Genomic DNA, 21,128 nt, shown 5'->3' with positions numbered 1-21,128 from the left:
AGACAACAACATTTAATAAATCCAGCAATCCAGTAAAGATCACTCTCAAAATAAATAAATGAATAAATAAAAATCCAGTTGTCCGTCACTTGTTAGCAATTAAAGTGCCACAAACTATCTGAGCACAGAGGAGTAGGAGGATGAATAACAGGTGAAAATACTACTGAAATCTAGTTTCAAAGAAGAATTCCCAGTCCTCTGATTAAAAAGGAATCATTATCACCAAAATTAGGCTTCATTACATTTTGTGGTAGTTCAAATGACATTAAAATCTCAGAAGTGAAAGGGGAAATATGCGTCAGTTATGAGTTCTGTACTCTCTCTTCTTTCCCTTGTTTTAGTTGGTATGCTTCCAAAGTATTATTGAGAAGCAAATTATTAAAAGAAGAAAGAGGCATAACAGCATGCAGCTTGGGAAGTGAACAGAAACAAAAGCTGTGGGAGATAAATTCAATCTCCAGGACAAGAGGTGAACACTGATCTGAACTACAGTGGTGTAAATACAGGCAGTGTAATGGAGTTACACTGGTCTACATGGAAACAGAGCTTGTTCCATTGTCTTTTCTTTCCTTTCCTTTTTTTTTTTTTCTTTCCTTACTGTATATTAGATAATCTCTTTTACACTGTGTGTTCAAATTCTGAAAAATGAGTAACTTGTTTTTAATACCACTGATGCAATTGTGATGAGTGGGTGGATAGAAAACAGACAATCTATCCATCTCACCCTCACCAGCATTTCATTAGGGTCTGCTTGGTTGCAAATTGAACCTTTTTAAGGCCCAGATTTTTCAGTGCTGCCCGCAACCAATGACGTCACTGAAGCTACCTAGATTTGTACTAGTTGAAGACCTGATTTTCTTGTAGTTCGTCTCAGTCTTAGTAAACGTTTGCATTTAACTGTGCACATTGCCTTTAACTTTATCTTTCTGTCTGTTTCTTCAAGAATCCTGGCAATTAAAGCACATTTAATTTGTAGAAATTGAAAATTTATGTGTCACTAATGGCCACTGTGCTCCACAGGCTTCTGAGCCCCACCAGCCATGCATTCATCAGCTTACTTGAGTCCAAGGTTATTTGGAGCTGCCAACACTAACTACTCCAGGAAACTTGCATATGTGAATAAAGGCCTATCAGACTAACTTCGTGTCCTCAACATGCTGTGTGCAAGTACTTGCACACATATCCTTGTCTCCATATGTCTGGGGATGAGATTTGATCTGGAACTCAGATTTACTTGGCCACAATTTATACCACCATAATAAAATTACACAGACAACATATTAAACATCAAAAGATTAAAGATTAACTCATTTTTATTAATACTTAATCAATTGTTCTTATAGTCATTATTTATTATTCAAATATTACAGACATAAGGGATTCAAGAAGAAAATGTGATATTTATAACTATCAGTAACATCAGTTGAGGCAATTATAAAGTATATTACTCTTACAAAAAATAATTTTTATGGCTTCCACTAATCATCGGTCTCAAATATAGAATGGGGAAAGAAAACGGCATATATGCTCCTGGATTTCCTGCTCACCAGGGAGGTTTTTGCACTGCTGTAGAGAACAGTTGAGACATACAGCAAGGGAAATAAAGACGGTGAGTCTCAAAGTCCATCTCGTCAGTTTATCTGTAGTAGACACCATTTCTTAGGCTTTTTACTTAAACATCTAAAACAGGAAAGACAAAGGGAATGGGCAAAGCTGTTGATTTTGCCTTGTACTGACAGGCAGTCTGAGAAAGGGCGAGCCTTCAGCTTTTAATGGTATGCTGAGAAATCATTCAGCAGAGAGAAAAGCCCCAGAGACAGCTTAGCCAGCCCCTCTGCCATCACATCTACTCATGGCAATGGAGAAGAGATTAAGCTGTGGGTCAATGCTAAAGAAGGCAAGAACAGCCTACGGGATGGCACAAGTAAAACTGGCTGATGCATGACCTGTGCCCAGCTATGCTCTGCAGGACTCACCATCAGTTTCATCCCAGAGACTTCATGAGAAGCACAGTGGTTCAACAGCTCTGCAGTGATAAATATAAATTTTGACTGGAAGAGCAATTTGCTCAAGTTTACACTTCGGTCATGCCTGGTCTTGCCCTCAGCTCATTGCCTTCACTTCTACCTGCTTTTTGATGATAAACATTCACTTATATCACCTTTACAAGAGAAGTAGCTATACTCATATTGCAGAGAGTGATGGAGACAAGAAATATCTGATGTTTATAAAGCTCTTAGGAGAGGTAAAAATAGCACTGCACTGTATCATTATCATAATTTACATCATCAGTGTAATGGACAAATGTTTTTTGCCTATTTTTAAACTAACTCTTATTAATTAACCCCATACAGTACAGCTAATTGCTAGTCATTTGTGGTTTGCCAAAGGCCTGTATCAGAGGCTTAGACACATTTATTCCATTAAAACAGCTTCCTTAATAAAGGCTTTACAAAGTTGAAGGTCACTTTTCATTTCTGTTTGTCTTACAAATGCAGACACTTTTTCTTCCCCCAACAATGCACAACAGACAAGTTGAACTAGCTATGTAAGCTTTTAATGATATTCATAAATTCAGAATTAAACATTCTTTTATTCCTTAGTCTATTTGCTTTAATTAGCACCAACCACATTGATCTTGTTTTGGTCAGATAACTAACCCTTCTAAGAGCTTATGAAACAAATTTCTTTGCAACTCTAATAATTACCATAATCCCATTCTAACTGAGCAGTTCTGTCTTCATTAGAAGCAAAATTTATCCTAATTGTCAGAGAAGTCCAAATTAAGAAATAACTATGATTAAAATTAATCAAGACATGGATAAATCACAGGTTGTTTCATTTGTCGACTGTCCCAGAACCTTATGCTGAAGGGTTCAATACATATATTTTAAAATACAGATATTTGCATTCTAGTGGATTCAAGCAATTCTAGCAAAGATCACAGTGGTATCATAGAATTTTTCAACGACAAACAACTGCAGTAGGCAGCCCCTGACCTATTTGCAATTGAAACAAACAAACAGATTCAGTCAATTTTAGTGAGTATGACAAATGGGACACTTTGAAACTTAATGATTTGCCTAAGACAACTTGTGATAGACCAGGAACTCTGATCTTTCTGATTCCAGACTAATTCACAAAATATCTCATGGTGAATTAATTTTATAAAAATAAATAAATAAATGAAACAAATCATTTTTCCCTTCTTCAGCCAAGCTGGAAAACAAACACTTAAGAGAGCAATTAGCAAAGCCTTCACAAAAGCACTCACTGTACTTAGATGAAACATCTCCAAAAATGCATGTGCTTCCTTTGAATTCAAAGGACAAACTGCATAGACATTAAAAGGCAAAATTTGGTCGTTTATTGGAATGACGAAGAAATAACAATGACAAAATTACTTGAGTGGGAAGGCTGAAGGAGTTCTACGCATTTGATGTTACACTTGACTGGAAATAAACCTGGTACTTTCAATAAGCACCTCTCAGATTTTGTTACAGTCAGCACAACACATCCTGCCTGTACCACTATGTATTCTTCCTAAATAAACAGAAAAAAAAGAAAGCTGAGAGAAAAAGAAAAAAAAAAAAAAAGTTGTATCATTCTGAAGCAACTCAACAGTGTTGTAATAAGAACACATACAAAAGTGAAAGGCATCTTTTTCAAGACAGCATTTGCTTTATATTATCACCAATTAATGTTCCTTCAGCATGTTTTCATATTTTAGGAGGTGCAGCTATTTCATGTATAATCAATGAAATAGACTGTTAACACTGATTATTTTGTATAGTAAGCATGCATGTACAATTAAGCTCATGGTGTTACCATAACAGTGTGTAACCTTTGCTCTGGTAAAATGTCGTGTGTCCCCTCCCTCCCCCCCAAAAAAAAATCAGTACACTTAGGCCAATGGCAATAGCATGCCTTTTTGTCTTACTCTACTGAGCAGTGAATCTGAAACTCCTTGCCAAATTATATCTCAAATATATGAAATGGACTCAAAGGGAGACCAAACAAGCACTGGAAGGGAAAGGTAAGATAAATCCACCAACACCACTACATGGACAAAGTTTATCAACTTCAGGGATTTACCAATGGGAAAACAAATGAAGAGATAGCATTAGAAAACAAAGTACTACAGGAACACATCCCATCTTGTTTATCTCTGAATGTCCGTTTGTGGCAAAATAGTGAGCTATATATCCTATGGAGAAGAGAGAACTACTAGAACCAGAGGACAGAAGGGAAAAGAATGAATAGAAGTATCATTAAGACTCCCAGCTTGCATCATGACTTTCTTTTCTCTTAGCATCAAGCAGCACATTCCCTCCTCCTTACGCCACTTCCCAACTTCTTTCTCTTGCTTCAGCTTTAACAAACTGAAGAACTTTAATAAAAAATGCTATGGCATGTTTTCTTTTTTTTTGTTGTTTTCTTTTTTTCTTTTTTTTAAGCCATCTACATTTTCTTCCCTAAATTTATTACCGTATGAAAAGTAATGGAATACAAAAAGAACAGGAGTAACATGAACAAAGGATTTTCCTCTTCCACACCACAAGTCATTTCCTCTGTCACTTCTAACAGATATAAACGTATCTAAAGAAAAATATTTTTCTTCTTCCTGAGATTGGCAAAACTTTGATGACAGAACATTTAAAATATATTATTACAATTTCAGGCTCTGTGCTTGAATACCACTGTGAGAGCAACATTTAGAAGATCTGAAGTTGATGCTAAATGCCCACGGGCACATGGCTGGGACAGAACTGTGTGAGGAGGCTGTTCTGGGATTGGTACAAGTAAAAGGAAAAAAAAACTATTTATCTGTGCTTAGATAAAAGGCTTTTTTTTTTTTTTTCCTTTTTTTTTTTTTCTCCCTTTTTTAAGCATTTGATTGCTTTGTTGTTAGAACACCTACATTTTTAATAGAGGTAAATGTGCTGACAGTTTGGCTTGGCATCAGCAGAAAGGATTTTATATAAATAAATTTGAAAATTAAAAAAGGACAAATAAACCATCCTGTACAGACAGCTGTTCCATTTAGAATTCATCATTTTACAAAGCAAAAGCAGAAAAGCCATCTGTGAAAACCAAACACACAAATAAACAGGGACAGGATATTATATCCTCCATGCATACCCACAGTTAGCCTTTAATATACCATGGGGTTGCACATTGCATGAATTTTGACTACATGATTAGCAATGGGGATAAACAATATTTAGGTCTCCCTAGAAATTCAGTTCCACACTTAAGTCAGATTCCAAAAAAACACTTCAGAAGCTCCCTATCAACCTTCTAACGGTCTGCTTTCTCCACAGAGGCCTCATTCAGTGGCAACCCCCTTCTCCAGCGTTACTCGGCCCTCCACTCCATAAAAAAAATAAAAGGTAACTATCTCAATCTCTGCCATCTTCCCGCACATACAGGTACATGACAGATAGAACAAAATGTTCACCCTGCTCAAACTAGTTGTGTAATCACCTGTTACAGAATTTGTTAAACACATTTTAAGGACCAGATCAGCACTGATCTTAGTTACTCTGCAGCACCACCAGTTAAGTGAGATTTTAATTCAGCACCATTTTCTTACTCCACTTGAAAATAAATAAGTAGGCAAGCTCATCTGAAAAAGAACAAGACTAAATTAACACAGTCTGTCTGCAGTTCAGATGAAGGATATGAATGCAGCAGGTAAGTCTGAAGAACCTGTCTGTTTGCTCTGAAAACACAGTATTGCTACATACCAGTGCACCATTCATGGTCCTCAATCAGTGTTTTCTGCAGCTGGTGTTGCATATACAAAGCAAAGTTAATAAAAACAAAAACTTAAAATTAAGTGAGAGCAAAATCATCTCATGACATTATCCAAATAATCTGAACATTAACTTTCATTCACATTAGAGGCAAAGGACAGAAAACTGCCCCTTTCTTCAGAGGTAGCGTCATCCAGTGTGATTGCCTATTTTACAGAGAATTTGCTTTGTACAAATATATTCTTGTCTTATAATTACCACAGAAGGAAATCATCTGACAGTGCAAAGCTCATATACCAGACCAACAGCAGGGAATTCTTTTACATAGTTTTATTACACTTAATTGCCAGTCAGCTCTTAAGCAGCCAGAGAGAGATGTTCTGTCACCAGCTGCATTATCCAGTTAGTTTAACATTAGAATAGATATGAGAAGAGGTGGGGGTGTTCTCCAGAACTGCAGGGGTTTTAATTCTGATACCCAGATTTTGGGTTGGCTCAGTGTGGTTTCCTTTATTGCTGAGTTTTTCTTCATCCTGCCCTTCCATCCTAAAACTTGTGTGGTATTGAGTGGGTTTCCCAGACTTTCACTCCAAAATGAGCTACCTGCAATGGTTTTATGTTAGCATGTTTAATTGATGGTACATTCTTTGGGGAAAGATCTCCCAAGGGATTTTTCACTCTCACAGAACACCATGTATACTTCTGTTTCTAACACTTTTTTTTTTCTTTTCTTTTTTTTTTTTTTTTCTTTTTTTTTTTTTTTTTTTTCCCCCAGTGCATATCAATCTTTACAAGGGAAAAAGTAATTAAGATACCTTTTTCATTTTTAATCTCCCCACCATATAACATAGTTTGGATTAAGGATTTTTCCTTTTTCCTTTCCATAACATTATTTCCAGTGTTTTGCTTTGTTTTTAGTGAAAAGAAAGCAGGAAAAGTTAAATTTTATAAAGACAATTTGATGAAAAAGAAAGCAATTTCTTACAATACTGTATTTTTTGCTGCACAAAAAGCAATTTGTCAGTGTTTTAGAAAGTATCAAAACAAACATGAGAAAGGGAAAGTTTTTGAAAACCTGTCTTCAATTTCTTTCATTAAAATAGAAACTGAAGGGATCTTCAGTGTGCTTATGTGCTATTTGTAAATATGTGCTCTGGAGCCTACATTTGAAAGAGGCAAGAGACACAAAAGGGACACAGAAAATAATCCGTCACAGGACTGAAGTCATATTTTTAAGGTTATATGAGATCAGAGGATCTGTAACCTGGATTATCAGACCTTCTTAACCAACCCATGAGGACAGCCTCCCTGTAGCATTTCAATGGAATAATTCAAAAAAGAAAAAAAAAATAAAAAAATCCAGGCATTCCACCATCTGAGGATGTGCAGTTCAAACACTCTGCTGACAGAAGTACAAACTCACAAGATTCACATCTACCATATCTACCTGTGATTTACCCAGAATCAGATTTTTTTTCTTATTCAGCGAGCATGATCTGAAAAGGTCTGACTCATTGCTAGAAAACCAAAAAGAAATGTTAAGACGACCTTTTGGAAAGAGAAAAAAAATCCAGACTGTCAAATCAGTGTCATTTCTGCAGAAAAGACACTAAATACTGAAAACAGGAACAGTAGAGAGAACGAGAAGAATGAATGCCAAATTATTAATGTTTTGATTCCTTCTCCAATGCACTGCAGGTATTTATATGGGAGTGAACGCAGTATGAAGTGTTTGCTTTTCCAATCCCAGCCTGGGATTGTAATAAATAAAACTAAAACTCACTGGGCATAATTAGCCAGGATATTTCTCATTTGCATGGCCAACTTAGAAAAAAAAATCATATAAAGTTTGGCTTCAGCTGCAGGGCATACATTAATTCTTAGAAGAGATTAGGGAAATGCAAAAGGAGACTGTACTTTCATCAGATTTATCCTAACCTGCTTCACCTGCAATAGTAATTAATTTCCCAAAGGTCCGTTTTGACAGTACAACACATGAAATAACATTAAGTTCATTACTAAAAGAAGGAAAAAGTTGGAAATTATTATTTCTTACAAGTAAAAACTGATAGTAAAATCTAACGGAATCTACAAAGGAAGTACGTAAAAAGTAGGATTTAAAAGGTCAGATCTGTGTGGCAAGGAAAAAGAATACTTTAAACTAATTTATTTAGAAAATATTACGAGGAATTTCCACAGATAAAACATGTCTAGGGATAAAAGGGTAAGGACTAAGGACACTTTTCTTTCACTTCTTTGTGCTCCATGACTCAGGAGCACAGGGACACAAACCTGTGAATCAACTCAGCGTGTTTCTCCCTAATGAAGTAAACTGTTAATGTCAATCCCATCACAGTGATTATTATGTATACCACATGCTGCTCTCTCTACTTGTATTTCCTAGGAGAATTGGAATATGCAGATGAATCTTGGTTTAATAAGGATGGCAATAACAGTGTGTGTGCCTGCCCACTGATGCTAGCATGATAAAACAATGCCAGAATTTGTAAGGAGATATCTGAGGTCAAGTTTGCATTCCTAACTGCAAATCCTTGGAATCCCCAGAATGTCCTGCAAGACAAGCCATCATCAGCCCATCTGTTAAGGTGGTTTCAACATGAATCCTTTTGTTTTGTTTTGTTTTGTTTCTTCCTAGGTCACTTAAGGGAACTGAAGCTCCCAGTGTTGTCCTTGACAAGTACTGTCAGTATTTGCTATAGTGAGGGCATGGTGCCAGCCAAGTAAAAATAGGACAACCCAGTCAAAGCTTCATCAGCACAAAATCAACACTAACTGCAGCAATCAGATTAAAGTACCCTCTCAGTTACAGGCAGGGAGAGCAACGCATGTATTTATGTATTCATGTGGATGTGTGCCTAAAGTAAAGGAGGCTCTGACTACTAGTTTATTTATGAATGACAGGTTCAGCACAGAAATGTGCTGTGGCTTCAGTCCCAAAACTATCACGTCTCAGATACATAAGCACGAATTGTGTATACAACTTATGATGATATAATAATGGGTGTACTGTGCTTCTGCACCTGCCTTAGCCCTACCTTTGTCCAGGTAAACTTTATCACCAAAAAGTCAACAGCTTCAAGCTTTTTCAGCCCTGGCAGGGAGGGCAGAATCATATTGAAGTTCAGGCTCCTTAGCAAAGCTTCTCTGTCAACAAACAACCTAAAGGCCACATCCATTGTGATACAGGTTGAGAAGTTCAAAAGCATGAAGGTAACCAACATGATTGTTAAAGATGCAACTATTCCTCTCTTGAAACCCTGATGGAAGCAACCATTTGTCTAGAACCATTTGGAGGAACAGAGACTAGTTCCATGATGTGAGGTCAGGGGAAAATGATGCCAGTTTTCTCCTTACTACAGCTGTTTGGTGCAAGATATCTCAACTGCAATATCTCCAAAGCACTTTTCTTTACAGAGTTTGAAGGAGCTGGTATGAGAAATCATGCCAGATCTTACCTCTTTGTGAACTGGAAACAGAATTTTCTCCTCTGTGACTAACACTGTTAAACAAAGTTTGTCCCATTACACACAAGAAGTGGATGAGATTAATGAACCCATGTCCACAAGCTTTAAGGCAGCCCTTGCTGATGTATTCCAAGGGGTCCATCTGCTGTAAGAGCAGACAGCCTTGCACAGCCCAAAGGGAGCATTTGTGCCATATGATGTAGGGCTGGAAATCCACAGTGTTTCTGGACTGAGGTTTAATGATTTTCTGGCATGTTTTCCTAATATCCATGGCAACTCTTGAGCTGCAGTATCTCTTGAGCCCACATTCCTCCATCTATTAATCGAATAGGATGCCAACTATAGCAAACAACCAACTCAGTGTCAGGACTGAAGCTAGTACTTCTAGTCCCAAAATCCAGCATTCCAGCCAATTGCTGAATGGGAAATCCCAGAGCTTCTCAACAGTGTGGCCAAGTTCTCAGCATCTGCATATTTATTTTCCTACCCATTTCATTTATTTTTAAATGAGAGGCTGCTTGAAATTCTCCCAAGCTATATATCATATATATATATATATATATATATTTATATATATATATATATCTTCCATTGTTTGCCCACATACACACAGACTAACACCCCCACTAATCCATTGCTATGCAGAAAGAGAAAACAGTGCAAATTATTACTTAGCAAAATGCAAAGTCAGATTCCCACATATTTTGAAATGAGCACAGATACAACAAAACATATTTCTGCTCTGAAAAACTGAGTACAAAGAGTTGCCCATGATGAAGAGGATGTTTTAAAAAGTAAGAAACTCAGAATTCTCAGTACTAAGACCTATCTCCAGACTTCAGTTCAGATCACCAGTGCCTCTACTCCAGTTTCCTTACTCTGATAGTGTCACAGCAAAGATGCTGATGAGATGACTTTAAGAACATCTCACCAAACTCTCTATCAGCTCCCAGCAATCTGTGGCTTAAGGATTCATGTATGCCTTACTGGCTTTTTCCTTTACATTTGACCTCTACAGCATCTAATGGCATCCAGTTTGATGCTGTGTAAGATGTGAATTTTGAGAAACAGCAAATACTTCATGATTCACCTCCTTCATGCTGCTCCTCAATGCACAATCCTGCTTAGCTCTTGTATCCAGGCTGAAAAGTCCTAGCCTATTTAATTTTTCCTTGTAGACAACAGTTTGTGGCACACAAGAACAGAGGGTCAGTTTTAGAAACAGCCAAAAGGCCTGAATGACAGACTTATAGTCAGAGCTGCACACATCACCTCTGAGTGACCCAGAGAGGACATACTTCTTGGAAAGGGTTGGTCAGGCCAAGGCTGAGATCAGTGAATATATCCAACTGGATTTGCACTTCTTTTAGCAACTGAAAGAGGATGCGAAGTGATCAACACACAGTTATTAGCTTGATATATGAAAGTGTAAATGCTTCCATAAATGTCCAGTGCCTCAGTCCCTGCCTCCTCCCAACACCATATGAATATCTTGCCATCATTTTGACCACATCCGAAAGATGGTCAGACACCTCAAAGCCAAGAAGTGAGACAATGTCATGAAAATAGAAAGACAAGTAGAAAGGAATCAAGCTAGTAGTCATCATAAGAAACATACGGCCTCAGATGAATCCTCATTCTAGACATTATGGAGTCCACAAAGAAGAACCCACCCCCCGAGAAAAAAAAAAAAAAAAAAAAGAGTAGAAAATTCTGTCACTCACAGAACATCACCCTGTAGTTGCAAAAATGAATCATGCATTGTTAGAAGCAAAGAGCGAAACAGGAAAAGGACAAATGGACAGAATTTGTTGCTCTTCTTCCTCCATTTCTTTACACTCTAAACTTAAAATATATACAAGTTAAAAAATATATATATATATTAAAAAACATCATACCTGAGGGCTATCTGCCTGCCTCCCCACCCTGCCACAGAACTTCCTTAGAGCACCAGAGAGATGCATCTACCAAACAAGTTCTCACAGGTGTATGATACAATTCTGAGCTGAATTCCTGACAGGCTCTTCCCACATTTATATGCTTTTTTTTTTTTCTGAAGCAATGTTATTGTTGTTGACATTTCATACCCCCCTAAAGCAAGAACAAGCCACAACTGTTCTAGCTGGAGGAGAAGCCTGAGCAAATGCAGAGAATCACAAAGAGCTGCAAGGGAACTCAGGAGATCACTTAGTCCATGCCTATGCCCCAAGGCAGGATTGTGCATACCCATGTTTCCTGTTTCTCAGAGACTCATGTAACCTGTTCTTAAAGTCTTCCAGTGACTTGACAGTTTCCTCAGGCAGCCTATGTCACAGGTGTTCTCCTGTACATCTTGGCCAGAGATTATTCTTTTCTGAACTGCAGCAGCCTTTTACCACCTGAGGCCCGTTATGCTGCCTTCCCTCAGCAATCTCTTTTCTGGTTGAAGAACCAGCACTTAATCAGTCTTTCTTTGCAGAGAATGTTTTCTAGACCCATTTTATTTGAGTTCTGAATATGTTCATAGAGAACAGAAATTTAAAAGCAAGAGTGCTAATGAACCTGTGATGGCTAAACATCAGGATTAATGGCCAAAGACAGAAAGAATCATTCTGTTCTCACCAGACTTTCTTACCAGTCAGGCTTTTCCCTGGAAGCTTTTAGATTTATTATATCACCTCAGAAGACGCCTTCTTTCCCAAAAAACACTTACAATGCAAAATCCCAGGAGTGAGGGTTGTATGATCCCTCTAGCCACAAACCTAATTTACATCAATCTGAACTGAAAATAAATCCACAAAGAGAGCCTGCATTTATTTGCCAGATGGCTTGTGGTCACAATTGTCAGTGTAGGACTTGTACTTCTGCAAAGTATGCATACATACCCAAAGACACCTCCTTCCCTCCCCAGAAGTCTCTGAATTCAGGGACTTCATGGCACCTTCACTTCCATGTTTCATCTCTGCCTTGTTACTCTCTGCTCTGTACTCGGCTGCTATATTTTTCTGACTCATTAATTCAGCGTAAAGCAAACACACCCTGCTGAGTACCTGGCACTCCTAACCAAGCAGAAATCCTGAAGAGGCAACAACAAAGACAGAGAAAATTAAACAAATCCACTTTCTTTTACATATGGAGCAGACCTCTATGGCTTAGCAGCATATTATCTCATTTTTTCTTTACATGGGGATAAATGCATTGGAAAATGGCTATGACATCTAACACTTCGTAACAAGAGCAATGTAAGCACCACACTTTACAACACCCTCAGAAAACACAGAGCAATCTATGCATTTGGACAACCACAGTAAATATACATACTATGAACAAAAGAAAAACAGTTTACTAGATTAACAGCATAAAGGCAGCAGAGGTAATGCCAAGTCCTACAAGAAAGATTGCTTCCTCCTACAAATTGTATTTTTCCATTCCACAAGGTGTTGGGAACAGTATCGAGGAAGAGCTTTGCCCTGAAGGAGGCAAAGGGAATATGGTATTACTTTCCAGAACTTGTGGAACAGACACAGCTCTGAACAGACTGGGGGTGCCTCTCCTTGCACAGGTTATGTCACCTGAGGATGACATGGAGGTACCATCCAAGGGCATGGCAAATCAGAGATGACTTCAGATGCCACAGTAGGAATAAAAACAATTCTGGCACTGCAACTGAGGGCTGCAAACAGGCAGTTTCTTATTAAGAGATAGCACTTACTAGCCTTCTTCCATCATGACAGTCTGTGTTGACTACTTCAGACTGCACAATGTCTTAATGTCCTCATGAAAGCATGTAAGACTTGAGTTTCCTTTGCATTACCTGCTAATCCCAGCTGTCTCAGATACCTCCTGGACTACCCTTTCAGGCAGGACCAGAGCAGCTACTGGGTGGTCTCATTCACAGAAATGCTGAGGCTGGAAGGCAACTCTGGAGGTCCCTGGCAAGAGTCACCTGCTCAAAGCAGGGTCAGTGATGATAGATTCACTCAGGTCTGCAAAAGCATTTTCACTTGGCACTGTCTCCTCAGACACCAATGAAAAGAAGGCAAAATTCTGTATATACCTATGGACATCCCCATTTTTTTCTGAGTACTGTTTAATACCTCAGCTAGTGTCAAGGCATTTATCTCCCAGAAATAGGTACTGAAGAATAGAAAAAACAAATACAGTGATACAGAAGGCATTCATGCAAAGTTCACCTGAGCACACATATAGTTCAAATGCTAGAGATGAAATGATGAGATATTAAGGCTCAGTCCCTCAGGTAGCTCCATTTAAATTAATGGAGGCTCATCGCTTTATACTGAGAATCCTGGCATGAGCATAATAAGCTTACACAATTCATTGCTCTCTCTCTCAAAAACAAAAACCAAAAAACAAACAAACAAACAAAACACACAAAAAAACCAACAACAACAACAACAACAAAAAAACCATACTGCCAGCATCAACAGTAGTCCCAACTTGTCATCTTTCAAAATAAACCCTTTCATCCTCTTTCTAAGAGCCAAAATAAGTTGCAGAGAGCTGTCTAGCTACTGTTTTCAGAGCCCAGGTCTGAACAAGCTTGGCCTACAATCCTGTAACAAATGAATTGCTTTCTAAATAGAGGCATATTCCTCAAAGAGCTTTCTGTGCTTAGGTAACTAAGACAAATGCCCCATTTACATGTTAATTAAGAAACACAATTCCCACATGTGTTAAAATTACAAAAACGTGCTTTTACAGTGCACATCGCAATAAATCTTACAATTAAGAAAGGGGAGATCATATTTCTTGTGGATGATGCTCTTACAGAATTTTAACACTCCTTACATATATAGAATGAGCAGCTGCATATTGCATGCCTGGAGCCAGACCCCAACTTTCCTACAAGCCCAGAGCTGCTGCAATATAGAGCACTACAGTGACTGTAAATGATGTGTCAGACACTTTGTGCAATGAACCAATCTGAATAAGGCTTGAAAACATACTCAAGCATAGACCATGCAGACTAGACAGCAAGGCTGACCTTCAATTTGCCAGAATTCTGAATTCAAATCTCCTGTTCTCCCCAACCTTCCTTCTATAGTTTAACTAATTAGGCCATAATATGGACCTGCAGAACATAAAATGTTCAAAAAATGTTAGGAAGAATGCACTCCAAGAATACTTTCATGGTCAGGCTTTCCTCAGGTTAACCACTGGATTAGGAACAACCCTGTTGGAAAATAACACAAAGGATTTGCCTCTTATCTGTATTTTCTTAATTCATTTTCATTTAATTTCATCCCTCTTTCCAATGGCCTGTTTCTGCTATGATCACTCGACTTCAGTTCTACACCAGCAGTACTTCACCCTGAGAATCTTTCAACAATTTTTGTAACTTCCTGAAATCTATTTTGTAAATTTAACTTCTCTCAGGATGTGAGAAATATGTAGTATGATTTGGACAAAAAAAAAAAAAAATCCTTCTTTCTTCCCTGCAAAATAATTTCAGCAGAATTATTGGAGTTGCCAGACAGGGAGAGCGCACTGAGTGTTTCACTAAATGAGAAAGCTGCAATCCCCACGACTCCAGCAATGCTCATTCCTTTTGGTTACCAGGGGAATTTCAGAATTTCTGTACAATACTTTACTACTCTGAAGGTTTCTATCTTTCCCTTCAGGGCAGGTCCACTGTTACACTGAATCCAGCCATAAGAGAAACACTTTTGACAATTATCAATTGTCTTTTCCCCCCTTTTTAATCTACTTTGTCTTTTTCACGTAGATCATATAGTAGAGACATAAATTTAAGGCTGTCCAGAGAATCATAGTGGAACAGACCACATTCATCTTCACTAGATCATGTATAGCTTTTATTTATGCATGACATATTCAAGCCAATGATTATGTAAAATAAAGTTCCACCTTTCTTATTATGTTTGGATCCTTGCCTTAAATAGTTTATGGTATCATCACAGACATATGCTTGTCATCTTTGGGATGCCAAAGACGAGCATGACACTTGGAGTAGTACCATAGATTTACTTTGCAGCCTGGACTTTGTGACAGTGAAGGCATTGGAGATGTCTCATAGCACCTCTGCCACATACCAGAAGAATTTTCTTCTGTTTCAATATACGAATTGGCATTGAATGGTCCACTTAATCTTAAAGAATCTGTTCTTTCAAGAAAGAAAACACAATGCTTTTTTTAGCTCTTAATTCACTGGAAAGTTTATATTTTTATCCCTTTTGTTAAATATGCTGCTTCTTATCAATTCCATCCACCATTCCAGACACACCAAGTGTGAAATTCATATCTACCTGAATTTGGTCATCATTAAACTTAACAGATTTGATCAACAGAGTCAATATTTTCTCCATACAAGTTAAAAAACACAAGCACAAAAATCTCATATAAGAGAGATTTTTCCCACCTTACTAGCTCTTGCTACCTGATCCTTCCTATAGAAAGCAATGAGATCAGCTTTCAGCTCCACCTAAGCAGTATGTCTGAAAAATTACTTTCAGTCCTTAAGCTCCTAACGTATTTCCAAAATATCCTTACTATTCACTTAACTATCTGAAGCATGTGAAATTTTCAGCAGTTCCATTTTCATTTTTCAGAACTTAGCCAGATTTAAAAACAAACAAAACCAGAATCTATCCATAAGAAGCAAAGGAGAAATTATGAACTATATAAAAAATGTTGGTTGCTTATTGCTTCTCTACCCTTAAATAGAAAATCTGGGCTTACTCTCAGATTTTAACTTCATAGTGATTCAGATCAGTATGTAAACTAAAATGTGTCATTGGTAGATACAGGCATTTCATCATAATATTGACTTACACCAAATGGTCAATATGCTGCATGAGGTGTACCATATCTTCATTATGGAAGTGCTGTGCTGTAATGGCTAAGAAGAAAAATTGTAAACGATCTACCTAAACAAAAACAGCTAGTATATTAAGGGGATGACATGTTCTGATGAATCAAATAATTTTTCCTTCTCTTTCATTTCCCTCTAAAACTTCAAAGCAATCAAATGTTGTTTATGCATAAAATTTAATCCGTTCACCAATCTGTAGTTTGATTGGATTTGCATACTCTATTTCATACAAGTCAATGTGAAGAGAGCCTCATGTAATTGAAACTATTTCCCCTCCAGCTCTTCTATCTTTGCTGTAATATTTCCTATTAGTAGCTTTATTATGCCTAATATCTTTAATGTTGGCAGATGAGAATTTTCACTTAATGTAACCTGTATTTATAAACCACTAGGATGAAAAAAGAACAAACACAAGAAAGAGGAAACAATAATTACCTGTCTTTGATGCCACACAGATCAATGTGTAAATCACTGAAATTCCCCAGGGAGCCTTGCTGAACTAAAATGAGGTCCTTGGGCTGGTTATCAATAAAGATGAGCCTCATACAGCCTTGAAAAGCAGTAATGGGATTTAAACATTGGGAATCAGTGAAATTGTCAGGGCACCCTGTGAGAAAAAAGAAAAGAGGCAGAGAAGAATATTGGAATGTTCATCTGTTTCTGTTGGGATTTCCTAATGTAAGGGCTTGGACACTCATTATTCCAAGTGTTTTTTGAGCTATGCAACTTTCTGTGCTATAAATCTTTCAGTAAAAAAATAAAATAAAAAAGGGAAGAAATAAAGGATATCTCACCACTAGAGATATCAGAGTATGAGATTTTTGCATGTGCTAAGCAAAATCAAAGTTCATTTTTTGCATGTTCTTTAAACCTCACAGTCAATAGCAATTGACTCCCATAAGAAAAGCTGTGCAAACTATGAAATTATTACGGGTTAAATTCTGCTGCTGAGGCAAGGCACAGAGTATAACGGTGAAATCATAGGGACAGCAAGCAAGAAAATTGTTTGTGTCTGAACCTCTATGGTATTTGGCCAATTCTGAGATCCAAAGCCTTCTTCATATCCTCACTTAGCGCTGTATCCAGAGAGTTCATCAGATCAGAGCCTCACTGCAGTAAGCACAACGCAGAAGTATGTCAGAGCTAAAATAGACAGTTGATGACACTCCCTTTATCTACATTAATGCTTACACTCCAAAAAGCAGGAGGTAGTATTTTTCAAGATTCTTTCCATTTTCAGAATTGAGCTAAACCTACATTCATTTCAATGAAAGCACAGTACCTAAATACCTTTGTAGATCTGAGCCATGTGTCAATTATGTTCTGAAGTCTAAAATCACTGCGCCTGATCAGGACAGTGATATCTACAGGAATTTTAATGCAACTGGCAGTGCTCTGTCCTTTTAACCAGAAAAAAACACTCATGCCTAGTACAGATACGCGGCTTTTGCATGTTTTACTAGCTAGATATAGCTACTCCTCAGCTAGTCCCCTTTAACAGCTGTGTTAGTTTGCAATGCAACTCAATAGGTGGTAAAAAAACAGTTACTACAGCATTTGCTATTAGGTGCAAAGTACATTTGGGAGACCTCAGAATCTGAGAATTTCTATCATGAAAACCTGTCCTATGTCTATCTGAAACAACTTACCTCCAAAATAGTAGCTGTTTCCCGAGTAGATCCTTGAGACAGTGGTTGCATGGCTGGCAGTGGCAGCGTTGTTATCCAGTGTCAGGGTAATGCGATGCCTTCTGGCATTGATGTTAACTGAATGCCAAAGACCATCATGGAGATTGGTGCCTGGGAAGGAAAAAAAAAAAAAAAAAGGCACAAAGGGTGAAAAAATGTGAAAAAAGAAGTGCAGGAGACAACGTTTTTCAAATCTTTGCTTCCAACCTGTGATCACAAACAGGCAGCAGAACCCAACATGGGCAAAAACAGCAGCTGAAAAGAACTCATTGCCTCTGAAAGTAAACTGGCATAGAAGGTCCAAGAAAGGGAAAGTTTTTAGGAGTATTTAAGTAGATCATCTGCACATTTTGATCCAACCTGCTTGCTATACTGCAGGCACTCATGCATGTTTGCTGTGCCCTTTACCTTTTTGGTAGTACACTATTAACATTGGGGGGGGGGGGGGGGGGGGGAGGGAAGAGAGAGGGTGGTTATGATTACTTTGAGTCTATTGGGAAATGCTTGTAGCTCACAGGATTGTGCAGAGATCTCTACTAAACTTCTAGGACTAAATGCATACCTGAGATTTCAGAGGATTAGATTCAGTGAAATGGTCATAACTTCTCTCAGTCTCCTTATGAAAGCTGACAACCCCCAATATGTTTCAGTAGGACTTCTGTCCTTAAAACCCTTCAGCACTAAGTTAGCACACACTCTTATTGATGGATGTGCCCATATATATTCGATTTTGACATGGGTTTTCTGAGATCTGGGATTGTTGCTGTGTCCAGGAACCTTTAAAGGGATGTGGGAGATTATAGTACTGGGTAGCCTCTTTCTGTTATACTTTTATGCAAAGTAACAGGGAAATAACACCTCCGTTTTCATATTCTGACAATCAACGTTGCATCTTGGGGCTCTTGAAATAGCACCACAAGGATACAAAGAAACTCCACATCCTCTACGTTGACAACCATGAAAAGCAGCGGGCAAATCTCTGAGCTCTCACACAGTGGTGCAGACCAAAAGTAAACCAATCACACCTTGACGTACACTACCATCAAGCTGCAGTCTCTGAGACCAGGCTCAGACAACTAGCATTTATTCCCCTCCCTAATGGGATATTTTTTGTTAATGTAGCTTTCAGAAGAAACAAACTAGCACTTAGTGACACAAAGAGGTGTGAGAACAGTTCAAAACAAAATAAAAAAAATTATGGGTGTTATGTGTATTAAAAGCCATTTCGTTACAAATTTGAAAATGAGACTATTTCCGGAGTAATGGCTGCTAACGCACACACAATTTCCATAGAATAAGACGCCAGTTTCCCAGGGGGAAAAAAAAAAAAAAAAAGGAAAAAAAAAAAAGGATGAGTTTACAGCTAGAACAAGTCCATTATGAAATACCGTGTTTAAGTTTGAAAAGATGTCAAGAAAAAATAGGCCACATTTGGGTCAAAACCAGGTCCATTCTTGACTAAGCATGAGTTTATTGTGCGTATCAACATCTGCAAGACGTGGCACTTGCAATTTTTGCACATTTTCCATGTGTAAGTAGGCAGTTTAGCAATGTTTTGGATAGCACCAAAGGCTGGGCTCAGGATCATGATTTCAGACCTACATAAAAACAAGTACACCCAAACAAATATTGGCATCATCTCAGATTTGTCAATCTAATTAGGACTGCAATAAAGGCTGGAAATTCAGTTTTCAACATTTGGTTGCAGCAAACTGAAGCTGTAACAATCCACATGAATAAGGACAGACGCAAGGCTGCCTCATTTTCTATCACAAAAGGGAATGAAATATACATACGGAGCAGCTCTGCTTTGACAACTCTGTCAGATTTTCTCTGTATTTCATTTAATAGACACAACTGCACTCTTTTAGTCTGCACCAAGAATATTTTATATTACATATTTTTAAACAGATGTTCTTTTTAGAAAATACTATTATTATTCAGACCTCTGAGTTCCATCAAGTCTATTATACATCCATGTTTGGAAACTGTGTATTCAGCCTGCGTGGAAATGAATTTCCTGGACTCCCACCCAGCATGGTTGCATAGTAGTATGAGACGTGCACAGCCCTGGGCTAGAATACTTCTGCTCAGGAAACCAGCATGGCATATATAGGTCACACTGAGATGACAGCTGGGCCGCCCTGGTCCTTGCTCTGCTGTACAGTTTGAAACTGTTGCCTTGTCTCTTGGAGACGAAACACAGCTGGCCTGTTTAATGTTTACAAACAATTTCCCCAGAATTTTAGGTCAGAGAGGCAGCCACATTTCACCCATTTGCATCCCTACAGCTGCACAAAGCAGCTTGCAAATTGGCTTAGGATGCCAGTGAGGGAGTTTGAGGAGAGGAAGCCCATGGTCAGTTTCTCTTCTGTGTGTAGTGTAAAAGGAGAGTGTAAAGCAACAGCCAGATGAAGAAAATCAGCTCTGAGGCTGTGTTAACTTGTACTAGCGAAAAGCATAGCTGCCAAGCTGGCTCCCAGCTTACTTCAGCACAATGTGAGGACAAGAATCATGAAGGTCTGCATGTGACCTGACTGAAGAAAATTTAGCAGGACTTTGAAAACACAGAGATAACTGTAGAGTAGAATTAGTCTGAAGATCGTAGGATACCAACTCTACGCGTTCAGATCTTCCTCAAACTGCACAGAGTGGTGGTACTACTGGAAAGTGCGAAAAAAAAATTGTAAACAGAAAACAAGATTTGGTGCTTCCGTACTTTGCTATCCTTTCTTCCAGTGGCATCGAGCCTTTGTATTTTAAAGAGAGATGGGTGAAAGAAAACAAAAATAAAGTACCTTCACTAATTTCCACAGGGTTTTCTGTCACTTTCTGAATAAGTAGTGTCAATCTCCCACCGTGGAGGTAAACCAAGAGAGATCCTGACTTTTCAGACAATTCAGTGGACAGGAGTAAGCCATCTTTATTCCATGTTCGAAACTGGAAACTGACTGACAAACCATCAATTTGAGGAGTGCCAGGCAGTAGCAAGTAGCTTCTACTGGAGCTGACAAAGGTGATGGGAACAATTTGTGGTTCTGAGCAGGAAAAGGTCACGTTCCCCTGCAAATAATAAAAAGCAAACATTGTTAACATATTTTTTTCAGACATAAAAAAAAAAAAAAAAAAGTATTTAAATAAGCTCATTGGATTTCTACTGGTGCTAGGTACTAGGAAATAGGTATTTTTATTCAGACACAAACCTTTGGAACTCACTAGGAAATGTATTTGTTCATTCAGGGAAAACATACATGACTTCAAATTTGTATGTTCACCCCAAGCAGAAAACAAACAAACAAACAAAAAAAACACACTTCCAAATCTCAGTTCTTAGAAGGATCTAGATATGCTCCAAATGTTCTGTATC

The 21,128-nt window shown here is 38.0% G+C and overlaps 1 protein-coding gene across 1 annotated transcript in view; it reads right to left on the bottom strand.

The window, feature by feature from the left end:
* CNTNAP5 (contactin associated protein family member 5) overlaps positions 1 to 21,128 on the bottom strand; it is a 293,099-nt gene that overhangs the window by 112,940 nt on the left and 159,031 nt on the right. Inside the window, exons 9-11 of the mRNA XM_084523263.1 lie at positions 20,560 to 20,824; positions 17,723 to 17,872; positions 16,509 to 16,680 (exon numbers count right to left, since the gene is read on the bottom strand). Of these exons, the coding sequence (XP_084379389.1) occupies positions 16,509 to 16,680; positions 17,723 to 17,872; positions 20,560 to 20,824 (587 nt within the window). The remainder of the gene's footprint in view (positions 1 to 16,508; positions 16,681 to 17,722; positions 17,873 to 20,559; positions 20,825 to 21,128) is intronic.

This window comes from Aythya ferina (assembly GCF_964211825.1).
Source record: "Aythya ferina genome assembly, chromosome: 6".
Lineage (NCBI taxonomy): Eukaryota > Metazoa > Chordata > Aves > Anseriformes > Anatidae > Aythya > Aythya ferina.
Note: the sequence above shows the minus strand (reverse complement) of the source record. Positions and strands in the feature narration are given on the sequence as shown.